The sequence below is a fragment of the Suricata suricatta genome, chromosome 3, assembly GCF_006229205.1.
Source record: "Suricata suricatta isolate VVHF042 chromosome 3, meerkat_22Aug2017_6uvM2_HiC, whole genome shotgun sequence".
Lineage (NCBI taxonomy): Eukaryota > Metazoa > Chordata > Mammalia > Carnivora > Herpestidae > Suricata > Suricata suricatta.
Genome location: NC_043702.1, coordinates 111,902,271 through 111,915,868, shown reverse-complemented (window position 1 = coordinate 111,915,868; position 13,598 = coordinate 111,902,271). Strand labels below are relative to the sequence as shown.

The 13,598-nt window shown below is 40.0% G+C and overlaps 1 protein-coding gene across 4 annotated transcripts in view; it reads left to right on the top strand.

Annotated features, from left to right (window-relative positions):
- AKT3 (AKT serine/threonine kinase 3) overlaps positions 1-13,598 on the top strand; it is a 284,903-nt gene that overhangs the window by 117,572 nt on the left and 153,733 nt on the right. For 3 of the 4 annotated variants that reach the window (XM_029934844.1, XM_029934843.1, XM_029934845.1), the window contains exon 3: positions 2,673-2,798. In XM_029934844.1, the coding sequence (XP_029790704.1) occupies positions 2,673-2,798 (126 nt within the window). Of the gene's footprint in view, positions 1-2,672; positions 2,799-9,359; positions 9,509-13,598 lie in introns of those variants that run through there. The other variant, XM_029934846.1, reaches the window with a different exon arrangement.

The window sequence follows — 13,598 nt, the reverse complement described above, 5'->3', positions numbered from 1 at the left end:
TGTTTCTTTTAATATCATATTTCTTGAATAAGTGTATCCAGTGCTTTCATAAAATAAGAAAATAGTGCAATCCCTTTTTGTCTTCTTCGAAATATTTAAAATAAAATTTTGTTTTATTTTGTCTGTGGTATAATTATTAAACTATTGCCTATTTTTTAGCCTGGTAGACTGAGATCATCTGATGCCAATATGAATCTGTTATTTTACAGTAGTTTTGGAATCTGAATATTCTATCACTATTTAGAGAAGTATATGTAATGATTTTTAGTTTTCTATAGGAATCCATAGATAAAATAGAAAAATAAGATAATACGTACTGTCAAGAAAGGAACTTCCTTCATCTTTTTTTTAACATTGTGGTTTTACAAATTTGGCATGCATGTATTAATATTTGGGCCATAATTTTTCAGTAAAATAATGTGAGGAGGGTAAACAAGATTTTCTTTTTCTTGCCCTTTAAGTTCCTTTTATGTGCTGGGATGATATTTGTACACATATCCTTCATTCATTCATTCATTCATTCATTCACTCATCCAGTAAATTACTATTAAGCATCTGTTGAGTAGCATCCCTAGCCTGGGCACGCACTTGGAGAACATCGCTGTTAAGGAAAAGAACTGACAGTGCTTACTGCCAATGGGGAGAATTGAGTTTTCAAGCAAAAATTAGACTGTGTCTGCCATTATGAACTTGATTGCTTCCTGGTGCTACTTTTCTGATGATACGTGCGTACTAAGATGTGTCAGTACTGGGAAGGTCACTATAACTCAGTGGACCAGTGTTTTCTAAGCGACCACTGTGTGGTATTACAAAATCCTGCATATGTAAAAGATTCATCTGATGTGTACTATAGATGAGTGGATTTTCCCATAACAGGGTATGGGAAGTTCATGGATATGATGTCACTGCAGTTAACCCTTTAGAAAACTACCACTTGTCAAATGCTGATGTAGTGTCAACGAACGATAATCATAGCTGTCTGAATACTCTTCCCTTGTCCGACTTCATACCTGTTTGAGCCAGGTTGCTTTCTTGTGTGTTAAATCAAAAAAACACACTGCCGTAGATTGAGTACAGAGGCAGATAATGAGGGCCTGGTTGTCTTGTATGGAGCCAGACATCAAAGAGATTCTTAAAAATGTAAAGCAGTTCTGATCTCTTGCTGATTTTATTTTGTTTTAGAAAATATAATTTTCATAAAGATATAGTAGCTATGTTACTTGTAAAGAGTTTGTTTTTCTTAAAGGAAGTGGTGGAAGAATTTGTTTTCTTTTTAGTTCCTAATACAATAAACTAGACATGATCTACATAAATGGACTTTGTGGGAGTTCTCAATAATAGTTAAGGGTATAAACAGGTGTGAGGGGAGAACTTTGAGAGTTGCCGATTCAGAGTCACACTCCGTGTCTGAAATGTATGTGGGGGTGAGATTATGGAGGGGCTTACATTTTCTCTTAAGAGACTGTGCTGAATAGTAAGGAGTCAGAATATTTTTGAGTAGACAAGTGATGTAATCAAAATGGTACACACAGACATGGGATTGATCTGAAGGTGGTAGATGCATTGGGATAGAAAGGGGTGACTAGGAAGGGGGCACTCACAGCACAACAGCAGAAAGGGCCCCATTTAGGCTGGGCTAAACGGAAGGCTGGGGAAGGCAGTACTGACCAAGCCAAAGGAGAGGGAACAGCCAGGAGTTTGAGGTTGGGTAACTGAGATCAAGAGAAGAGTCTGATTTGTAGGGAAAATTGAACTGTTTTCAGTACCATGATTCAACATTTGATACTAAAGAACCAGGTAGAAGTATCCAGTAGAGAATGGACAGTTTTGGGACCAGATAGCCTTCTATCTTAAGGTATCCTGGAGCACCTGTTTCTTAAAATTAAGGAGTCTCGTATTAGGTAAGCAACTTGTGATCTGGTTGCTAAAAACTTACTTTTTGGAAGGTAAGTGACAGTTTATGTTACAATTTGATAAAATGCATTTATTGACTATTCTGTGCCTGGCATTGTACCACGTGTTCTCACAGTCATTAATGTTTGCGAGTGCGAGTGTGTGTATGGCTTTTAAGGTCTGTTCACCCGTGTTCTTTCAATTCCTTGACTTATTTACAGCGTTGTGCAGAAGATGATTTCCCTATTCAGACAATAAAATGTTGTTAAAACAAGTTACGATCACGATTTAAGTGTGAAAACAGACGTTCCCCCCTTTCTTCTTAAAAAATGACACAATTAGTCAGTAGTACATGGAAGATAAACATCTATTTCATGTTCCTACTTATGATGAGTGTTTTTCATAGAAATTCCTTGATACTGTGTGGATGATTTACCAAGGCTTTTAAAAATGGTTGAAATATGCTCTAACAACCATCTGATAAAATGAAAAACTGAACAAAATGTGTACTCAGATGAATGATTCTCTGAAGAAATAATGGTGCAAATGAATTATCAAAGTGTGAAATCATTAAAAACAAAACATGTTTGAGTTTTTATTGAATCTTAATTGCAGGCTTATGTATTTTCTTTTGTACGCGAAGTTAAAAGAAAATTGCCTAACTAAATTCTTGGAGGCCAGTGTTGTGGGACATGTATTGTACCATAATTTATTTTTCACATAAAAGCTGCTGTTCATTTTCTCCCCCCAGCATTAACATGCATGCTTTCCTCATGTAGGAGAATATATAAAAAACTGGAGGCCGAGATACTTCCTTTTGAAGACAGATGGCTCATTCATAGGATATAAAGAGAAGCCTCAAGATGTGGATTTACCTTATCCCCTCAACAACTTTTCAGTGGCAAGTAAGTTCATTATAATTGTTGATTCACCTCCTGCCTATTTACTTGCATGTTCTCATGTGTCAGATCCCTTACAACGTATGAGAAGCCTATGGAAGAGTTTAGGTCTGTATTTGAGAGCAGGGGAATTCTCAGCGTTGATAGGATATCAGTTCCTTAGAGATTATCGATAATATGTGGCCTTCTCTAATGCAATACAGTGTGACATTTTATAGAGTGAAAGCCTAAATGTGATAAATACCATTCCTCAGATACGTACCTCAGAGTTTTCTCCATAAAATGTGAATGGAGACCTTTGAACTTGGTTGCTAAAGTGACCTGGGCTGTAAGATGTGGTGGCACCGAGTGCGTTTCTGATCAGTTTCCTGGCAGGATCTTAGCTCTTTTCATTGATCATCTGATGAAAGACACGTGATTTACTTTAGAAATGTTTTTCTGGGGAGATTTTATGTTTGAAGTTACATTTTTCTTCCTTACAAGTATCTCAGAAAAATGTTTGTAATTAAAATCGATTTAGGGACTATTTTTTTGACCACAGCACAGATTAAATTGAAAGATGCCGCTCCTGGTGATCATGGCAGCGCACGTCATTGCCGTGGGATGACTAGGCTCTTCAGGCTGAGTGTGTCACTGCTGCGTCAGCGGAAGGGTGTTCTGAGCGAATTCAGAAATGAAGAATTTAAAAAGTTACATTAGGTTAAAATACTCTTGCATAAGAGCTAAGAGCTAAAGTCTATAGCGTTGAGATAAAATCTTCAGCTAGACACCATTCTTAATTTTGATTTTGGTTTATGTTATTTATTGTTAGCTCCATTTGAAAAAGATAGGAAGTAAAGATGGAAACAAACCAAAAAAAATCATCAAATAGCAACAGCAAAAAGTCCAAGACAACAACAGTCCTTGAATGTTATAAGATCATTTTAAAACTGTGTAGGACCCCAGTCTTTTTATGGATAGTATCTTTTAATTTTTTTAAGAGTAAGATAAAGCAGTAAACCAAAGGGTTTGTGAAATCATTTGAGTGACAAGAATACTAACTTGAAAACCCCAAACACCTCTCTTTTAATATAAATGGATTCTTCTGTAGGGGTTTCATTTTTTAACAAGTGAGAACACTGTTAATGTGTATGTATTACTTAAGGAAATAATTTCCCCCCACCAGAATACACATTAGATATTTATGGCTTTCTCTCACTAGAAAATTATTTTTAAAATCCTGTTGTCAACTGAAATATCTTGTATTTTGTATTGATGTAAGAGCACATTTTCACTCTAAAGATCTTCTGAGTGATTATTTGCTTTAAAATGATAAAAATTGCCTTTTAAAACACTCACAGCATTCATCGTCTCCTACATAAAAAGCCAGTACAGTTTCTGAGTTTCTCTGTTTTACTAGCAAATGGTATTGGTTTGTCTGAAATGATTTCTAAAAGTATAGGACTCCTGTATCTGCTGATCAAAATGCAGCATTTTTTGACCTTATGAAATTTCACACCCCAACAAGTTTTAAAGACATACTGTATGTCACAGTCTGCCAACATCTGCTCCAACACCTCCACTGGCAGAGGCAGAAGTAAACACTGCACTCTGGGGGAGAGATCCTGTCTAGTGACTGACAGTCAGCCTATCCACGAAATAAGTCTTAGTCGACATCTGTAATCTCTACTTATATAACCCAGTCGTCCTAGGTAATTGCCTCAAACCAGCAAGTGAAGTTGTAGACCAGCTCCTTAGGTTTCAGAAGTGTATTAACATAGGTCTTACACTAAGTCAACTGTTTCAAGGTAGATTATTCTTTTTTTTTTTTAATGTTTTTTATTTATTTTTGAGAGAGAGAGACAGCACAAGCAGGGGAGGGGCAGAGAGAGAGGGAGACACAGAATCCCAAGCAGGCTCCAGGCTCTGAGCTGTAAGCACAGAGTCCGACTCGGGTTTCCAACCCAGTAACCACGAGATCATGACCTGAGCCGAAGCCGGATGCTCAACTGACTGAGCCACCCAGGCACCCCAAGATAAATTATTCTTAAAACCTGACTCCTGCCGTCTTAAATGGACCTAAGGATGAGTAGTGAAGTGGACACTGGTTGAAGAAGAAGTTCAGATTCCATCTTTGCCCTGAGGCACGAGTATGCCCTTGGATGGAGCTTCTCTGAAGCTCTCAACATAAGGGGAAACACTTGGATATCATGAGCTTGCAAGGCCTCGCTGTCTCCTATATGCTGAGATTCTGTGAGGAGGCTTTTGAGCAGGCCCTTGAAGAGTGAGTAGGAGTTAAGTAGTTAGTGTTTCTCTTATGAAACATTTAGAGAAGGAACAGTTGGAGCAAGGGAGGGTCACTTGGCCAACAGTTTCCCTTTGTCCCTGGCCCCCTGGAGTATGTGAAAAAAGATTTTACCAGGTATTTGTAAGGTATGTTGGGGAATGGTACATATGTGTATATCCCTTTGATAGCTATCTGAGTCCCTTGTTTTTCTTGATCATTAAAAATGTTACTTCCAACCTAATATATGTGGGGTTTGTTGGAATTTCACCAAAATAGGCTTTTTATGCATCTGAAAAAAGTGAAGTATGAGAACCTGTAGGGACTTGGAATTCCTCTCCCCGATCTTCACTAAATTTCACATTCCTTCCTTTCTGATGTAAAATTTCCAAAAAGTTAGTCTGTGTTCATATTTCTATTTCTCAGTCCACTGCCCTCTAGCCTTCTTTCTTAGTTATTTGATTGAAACCACTTTCAGTAGGTTCTCCAGTGAGCACTTAATTGCTAAGATGAGCAGACATTTCTTCATTGTCCTTTTCCTGGATTAACACCTTGGGCTGCATTTCATGCCATTGATCAAGGCTTCTTTCTTGGGATGGCCTCTCCCGTTGTGTTCTGGGATGCCCGGCTCTCCTGGTTTCCTTCCTTTGCCTGTTTCTTGGATTATGGTATATGACTGGCTTCTGGTCAAGGACGTGTCTCGTTTTGTCCCCCCTTCCTGGGTGGTCACGTTCGCTTTACAGGTCTGAGCCACCTATTCCCACAAGATGGATCTTCAGGGCAGGCCTCTCTCCTGAGCGCTAGGCTGCTCTGTTCAACTCCCTGCCGGACATCTCTGCCTCGGCATTTCTGGGACTCAGCCTGTCCTAAGCTGAATTTAAGATAATCTTGTCCACTCCCCCCACCCCTGCTTTATTCAGTATGTCAGTTCTGTCCTTGAATCTATTCCATGCCTTCCCTGCTGCCTTTATATCTTTACCCCATTCCCAATTCATTTGTTTCTGCTGATTAGTGTTTGAACTATAAATCAAACGTAATCACCCTAGAACAAGCTTATTGTCTCTATTATAGATTCTTAACTAGATTCTCTGCCTCAAGATTCGACCACTTACATCATGAACTTCTCATGACTGTCACAGGGACCCTTCCACAATTAAGCCCTGACTGTGCCATTCCACTGTGACAACTCTGCCAATGCCTTCCAGCTGAAGTCCCGCTTCGTTAGTCTATCATGCGGGTATCTCTTCAGTCTGACCTCTGCTTGCAACTCTTGCTTCCTGTGTCTGCTGGTGACAATAAAGCTTCTGTGATTCCCTGCACAAGCCCCACGGCTCTTCTGTTCTGAGACTGTGCATACTGTTCCCCCTGACTGGAATGGCCTTCTGGCCTCTATTTGTCTGGATTTTTTTTTCATCCTTTAAGATTTAATTCACATTTAAATTCCCATCCTTGTTCCTACTAAGTTACTTTACCCTGCCCTTCACCGAGCCCTTCACCAAGCCCTTCACCTAGCTGGTCTCTCTTGTCATCATGTTGGTCGTTGGTTATTTATTCATGTGTTCCATCTCGCTGATCTGCTATTATTTTAGGGTAAAGAGCCTAGTGTTATTTATCTTCTGTCTCCTAGTACCTACATATTAGGGCTTAATAACCATTTATAATGAATGTCGGAAAAAAACATCCAGTCCAGATTTCTCCTCTTTTAGATGGAAAAGGAAGCCTTTTGAAATTCAGTGATCTGTTTACTAGGTAGTGATAGCTAAGTACCAAGAACTTATAACTCAAATTCATATACTGTCACTTGCATTTTATTTCCCTCCCATGTCCCCATTCTGAGTCATTTTCACTAGATCGAGAGCCTGGAGATATGATTTGGGGTCGGAGTTCCAATATTTTAAATTGCTAAATAGCCTTTGCCATGCAAAAAGGTAAGCTCCCCAGGCTCCTGAAACATTGATGGAAACATCTGACCTTCATCCTCATTTGGGGAAGGTCATCTCTAAATATAATGCTGTAGAAATGTAAGTAAAAGTAATCATTGTTTTTCAAGCAAAGTGCATCTCTGATCAGAATTATGATTTGGTCAGTTGCTATTTACAGATTGAGATGATCTTTGTACAGGAAACATTATAATCTAAGAAATAAGGTAGTATACACACACATAAGCATTGCCATAAAGCTGCGTTCACACGTGCTTTGGGCACAGTAAGGAGCCGGTCTGCCCAGTAGTTATGCTCTTCCATGTTTTGACGGTTACCAGCCCAACTGAAAAGTAAAACAGTTCCTCAGTGGAGAACATGAACATTTGTCTGTGTGTCTTGGGGCTCAGTTGCCTTTCCGTTTACTCCCCTTCACTCGCAGTGGTGGGAAGAGAGATGTGCCAACCTGTGGCCCTAGCAGCACCTCCTAGAAATCCACCTTACTCCGTGTCACAAATTCTGACTGTATCTCTTTCCTTTCTGAAACCTTTATTCAGAAAGTCCTCTGGTTAAAAAATAGGTAGGTCTGCATTACTTAGGTCAACTCTGAAAGTGAAATGAAATGTTTACTCATTAACCTATTCTTCTTTTTGTAAGAAAGTAAGGAAATTTTGTGGCTTAAACTTACCAAAAAGACATCTTTACCTCTGATTAAGTAGTAGACAAAGATATTTTAAATATGTAGAAAAATCAGGTGATTTCTCCTAATGCTTCCACTGTGGTTGTTCACAGGGATAGAGAAATTGCTTATGGCTTGAGTTAGTCTTACATACCATATAATACAACTTAGAAACAACCCTATAAATCTAGGGAAACCCTATACCACCTAAATATAGAAGAATTATGAGAGATCTGATTAGCTCATAAGGGGTTTATTGATCATAAGAACCATTCTAGAGACTAAAAGGAGTACAAGATACAATGTTTGAATGTGGGACTTTGTCATTGACTCTGGAAGACATTCCCAACACCCTGCAGTGGAGGAAGGAGGAAAGGAGTTGCCAGGATGAATTTTATAGAAGTTAAGAGACTAGGTAAAGGTAAGCCAGGGCGACTAGGCACAAGCTTTAGCACGAACTCTGAAGGATGGGTGATATTTAAGTTTTCAGAAGAAGGACGACATTCACAGTGAGATTAACAATATCAGCATATGAAGTCCAGAATTAATGAGGAGCCTATTTTGTGAACAGCATAGGTAGTATCACAGGTAGACAGAGAATTTATGTTGGAGAAAAGGAAGATTAGATACAGTATAATCAGATTGTGAAAGGTCTTAAGCACCAGTTTGATGTTTTTAACAGAAACCGGCTGGAAACCATTAGAGGATGTTGAGCATTAGGGTCCAAACCAGTATCTGATGAAATGAAGGTGACAGGAGAAGGGGCACATTCGTAGGCACATGGTGCCCTTCCCTTTGTGAGCCGGCCAGCCAGCAAGGTGGTGTCGTATTTCCCTTGCTCTGCAGTCTTACTGCTACCCTCCTGGGTCTACTCTGCATCAAGTCCTCCCTGGACTATTCTGATAAGTCTTCTCGTTGATCTCTTGCCTTCAGATATTCTCTCCGGAGTATTTGGAAGCAATGTGTAAGAGTCATTTTCTAAGAAAAGTTCCTTTCCAAGGATCACCTTCTTAACTCATAAAAATCTCACAATTTCCCATTTTTTGCAAGAGGCAGCTGAATGGTTATTTTTTTGTGATGTACCATGTATCAATAATCAGATACTTGGCAGAATCATAACTATGTTTATACTCTGTATATTTTCAGTATTCCCTTTGTCTTCTATTGTCCATACTTTTCTTTTTGACATATATTGCTACATTCTGTTAGGTTAAATTACATGTAAAGTTCTTAACCTCGTTTTTGTTTTCAGTGATTTTTATTTACACTGTTTTATGTACTAGATTGTTTGAAGATTTGGTGCTTTTACCCCCCTACTGTGATCAGATTTTTAGGCAAACAGAAAGTTATGCCCGCGATAGCAGCATCTCACTGTATGTAATAGAGCCCTTACTTAAAATTTGATCATACAGGGGATAAGTGCAACTGTAATCGGATTTTCCTCCTATCTGTCATTTTTATAGGGGGTACTATAATCATTTATTTGCAAAATTTAACCCATAAACTAAGTTTAGAACAGGGAAAGAAGAAAACCTTTTTAAAATCACTTTAAAGGGAGACTGTTGTTAGAAAATTAAGAGGAGTAATAATGCCATACTCAGTCACACATTCGCTTCCTGCCATTCAAATCACACCCTAATATGATAAGAAAAAAATTTCCACAGAATGTCTATTCTTCCCTCCTTTTTTTCTGTATCACATAACAGATCTGCAAAAAGAGAAAGTAACAGCCTGTTTTAACGCACATGTCTATGGAGTCCAGGGTTTCAGATGTGGCTTCTAGGTGTGACAACACCCCTCCTCATCTCTGAAGGGTTCATCAGTTCCACATCCTTTACAGACATGAAATGACATTGTGAGTTTCCTATTACATACTCTTACTGTTTTAGTACTTCCTTCGTTAGAACATTGTCAGTGACCTGCTCAGACATCTGTTGGAGGCTGTCTTCGCTCGTGGCTTTTTTGAGCTCTCGGTCACCCCCTTTCCTGATTTACTTGAAGCGGTCTTCACTGCCACAGCCTCATTTATCGGACTATAAATTGCAGGGGGAGTGCTTATGTAGAACCCAGCAGAACAATAAACTTCTGGAGCACAGTGACTGTCCCCTTCCAGCTACATTATGTTGGAATGGTGAGGAAACTCCCTGATAGGGTTTTCTCTAAAGATCGCTAGAAGTTTTAATGTATAAATTATTTGCAGTGCTCTCTTGCACTTGAGGACAGCTTCTGTGGCTTGGTTGGGGGTAGAAATCCCAGTTTCATTTAATACCAAGGACTTTGGTCTGTAGCAACTCATCCTTGTAACTAAACATGAACTAGATCCCCAAACCATGGCTGTGGCCACCATGGCCAAGGAAGGAAGCATCACGACAGCTTCAAGGCCAGCCCCACTGCATTGGCCTCAGAGGAGCTGTTGTAGACCAGATTCTTCAAACCTTCAAGCTTTCAGGAAGTCAGAGCTTATGCAGGTGGTGGCTCCATGTGACTTTTGTTACCCCTTATTTTAGTCAGAAGTTGTTTTTACTTTTTAATAGAAGGCATAAAATCCTCAAATATCTTTCTGACTATCCTGAGGGGATCCCTTGGTTACCATCCGTTGGCAGAAAGTTTTTAATTAATCTAGGTCTTTCATTAGATGATTACTGTCTTATAAGGTGGAAGATGCACTGGGCCTTGCTCTTAGGGGAAGGCAGGCAAGGAGTGACGAGCTTCAGCAGCTTCCATTACATGATGTGAGGCGACCTCAGCAGAGCCGGCCTTCCTTCTCTTCCTCCACCCCCTCCCCTTCTACCTCCCCTCCTACCTCCCCTCCTTTTCCTCCTACTTTCTCGCCTCTCTCTCTCAACTTCTCCTAAGGTCAACAATTAACTGTCATCTATCCAAAGATACTGACATAAAAGAACACTGTACATGTAATTCGTTTTACTGAATTATTCTTAAACACTTCACCTCAGACTCTTTCCTTGACTCCCTTTCCTAGATGTCCCATCCAATGACCTCACTCACTTATTCTGTTTTTTGAAATTTCCTGCCTCGTGTGCCTATGATTTAAAGTAATACTATTTGGAAACCCAGGAGTTGTCACAATTAATATTTAAGCATATTTTTAGGAAATCTAAGTTCTAATGGTTATTTAGAAAGTTTTTATTGAGGGTCTATTGTGTTCTCAACATTGTACCAGGTACTGAGGGGAAAAAAGAAGGAAATAAGGAAGGAAACCCACCTTTCTTTGAGCGTTACTATGTGCCAGGCCCTTTCACATATGTTCTCTCATTTAATCTTCACTCCACTCTGAGGTAAGTATTATGTTCTCTATTTTAAAGAGACTGAGGGAGGTTATGTGACTTGGTCAAGGTCGCTTACCTGACAAATGGCCTGGCCAGGATTTCCGCCCATGCCTCACAAAATGACTGAAGCCTATGTTCATTTCATAATCTGCAGGCGTGGGTTAGCCCTCGGCTTTGGATAATTTATCATCTAGTAGCAAAAATCTGCCAGAGACCCTTGGAATTGGTATTTTGAGATGTTTTATGGTTCAGTTCTGAAGTAAGTTTTACAATTAACACATCGAGTAAGAGTTTAGGAAAGGGAGGATCATTAAGGACTGGATCACAAAGACGAGCTTCTTGGAAATTGTGCTTGTTTGGAGAAATAGTAAGATTTCAAAAGATGAAGTACATTCCAGGTAATGGGAGTAGCATTAATTTGAAATGTTATTTCTGAGAAACTTCGGCTGAATCTCTTATTGTTGATTTAAATGAGTATGAAATCCTCAGATATGAATGAAAGCTCCAGATGGTATGTTATTTTTTTATCCCTGTATAGAGTGAAAAATATCAAAGGAGGAAGAAGGATAAATGATGGGAATAAATATGGCACTTGAAATCTGCTGCAGAATGCCGCACTCGGCCCCAACACCGGCTTTCTCGGGGGCACAGTTAGGCACTTGCACCCCCTTAGCTGACCTGGCATGGCACGGCGGTTCTTGTGGTGACATCGCTGTCCATCGCCTTTCCTTGGAGAGCATAAAATAATTTTACTGATGCAAAGAAATACTCCATCTTAAAAGCCCATGTTAAAGGCGGTGTTTTTTCTTCAGCTGAAAAGGTTTTAAATGATAGCTTTTTGCTTGGAAAGGGGTACATTATCTCTTCACCTTGTTTATTAAGAACAAGACCCTGACTACTAAGGTAGCGGGAGGTGAGGTGGTGTGGAAGGGAGAGCACGAGGGGCACTGGGTTGGAGGCTCCCCCCACCGCATTTGGGGCGGGAGAAGAGCTGTGTGGGTCCAGCCCCGCCCTGTGTGTGGTTCTGCATTAAGTTAGTGATTAACAGGCCCGTCTGGCTCAGTCTTCCAGGTAAAGCTGCCCAACACAGCCAGCCTGTGTGCACTGTCTTTTGTATCTTGTCACTGATCTCAGCTTTGTCCTCCATGGAGCCTCAGAAGAGGCAGGGTCAGTCTTTTCACACACGTTTCAGACTGTACTCATTTATGGCCTCATTATTGATAGATTCTTTTTGGTTAAGTTAAATGTGGATACCTAGCTGATTTATTTGTTTAATACTTATTTTTTAAGTTAATTTTTTTATTTTCTAGGATGTAGACATTTATGTGTAATTCATTTTTTAAATTGTCAATTAAAACTGATTATATACCCTCTTAGGAAACTAAGAGGGACTTGAAGAAGCAAGGAAAGGGAATTGCCATTCTTAAGAACCTACTATGTATAGGGTGCCTTATGTATGTGATCACATTATGTCACAACAACATGAAATAAAACTACCTAAAAATCCAAACAAACTAGACAATGAGACCAAGACCTAGAGAGATTAAGAAACTTTCCCAGAGCCTCGAAACAGATACAAGGCAGAGCTGTGATTTGAACTCGGGTCCATCTGACCCTTGGCTGGAGTGCGTTGAACTCCATGGGGCTCCGGTGGCAGCTCTCTCCGAGTAATGTTTTGACAGCACGCACAGAAAACGAATGCCGGGATTATGTGCAGCGGGTTAATAGCAGACGTTCATTGTTCTTGGGAGATGCATTTTATGTCACAGTGATTCTCATACTGTAGCAGGGGGACAGGCCTGCAGGTGACAGCAAGGTGGCTGCTTATTTGATAGGAATCTGTTATCTAATATCCGCTGGTCCCGCCACCTCCTGGGGACTCCAGATGTCACATGTGGTGTCAGGGAGGTTATAGTGCAGGATCCGTGCAGTTCTTTCTTGTGATATTCAGTGATTTGCCCATAGCAACATGGCAATTTCTCGAGACATTCAGTCTGCTTAGAAGTAATAATAAGTACCAGTTGTTGAGCACCTTTATGCATGTTGTTAATCTAACAGTTTTTCGGGATATATAATGTCACTTCTTGATAGCCAGCGAAATGAGGCTCATGGAGTTTGCTCATCAGCAATAACGTGTAATGTTACAAATTTTATATTTATTGCATGAAAAATGCTGGTGATCGTGCAAACTAAACCCAGCTTGCAGGTTTCAAGGTTAGCAATGTTTTGTGCACTGTTGCTTAACTGAAGCATCTCCAACCACCTCAGGGTCTTGAGGCAGGACAGAGGTTTCCTCGTGTGGGCAGTTCAGAAGGTGTGGGCTTTCCGTGCCTCTAGACTGACTTGTTGGTATCGGGGATTGGATCTGGTGATTCTCAACTAGTGTGGAAGATTTGTTTCAGATCTTGGCTGCTTCTCTTTAGGGAAACTGGAGCTTAATGCCGAGGATTCACTGGTATGTGACCATTTCGGCTTTGCTTTTCCAATTATGTCCAAGAGGTCAGAGGAGCAACTGACTATGAGAAGCAGAATCAGCTGGATATTTCATATGACTCTTGATCATTGCATTTTTAACAAATTGGACTTGAAGGACACGTGTTTTGTTGATCTCTCTGCCATTATAGGCTACATCACTCCCTCTCTGTTTTTCTCCCCTGT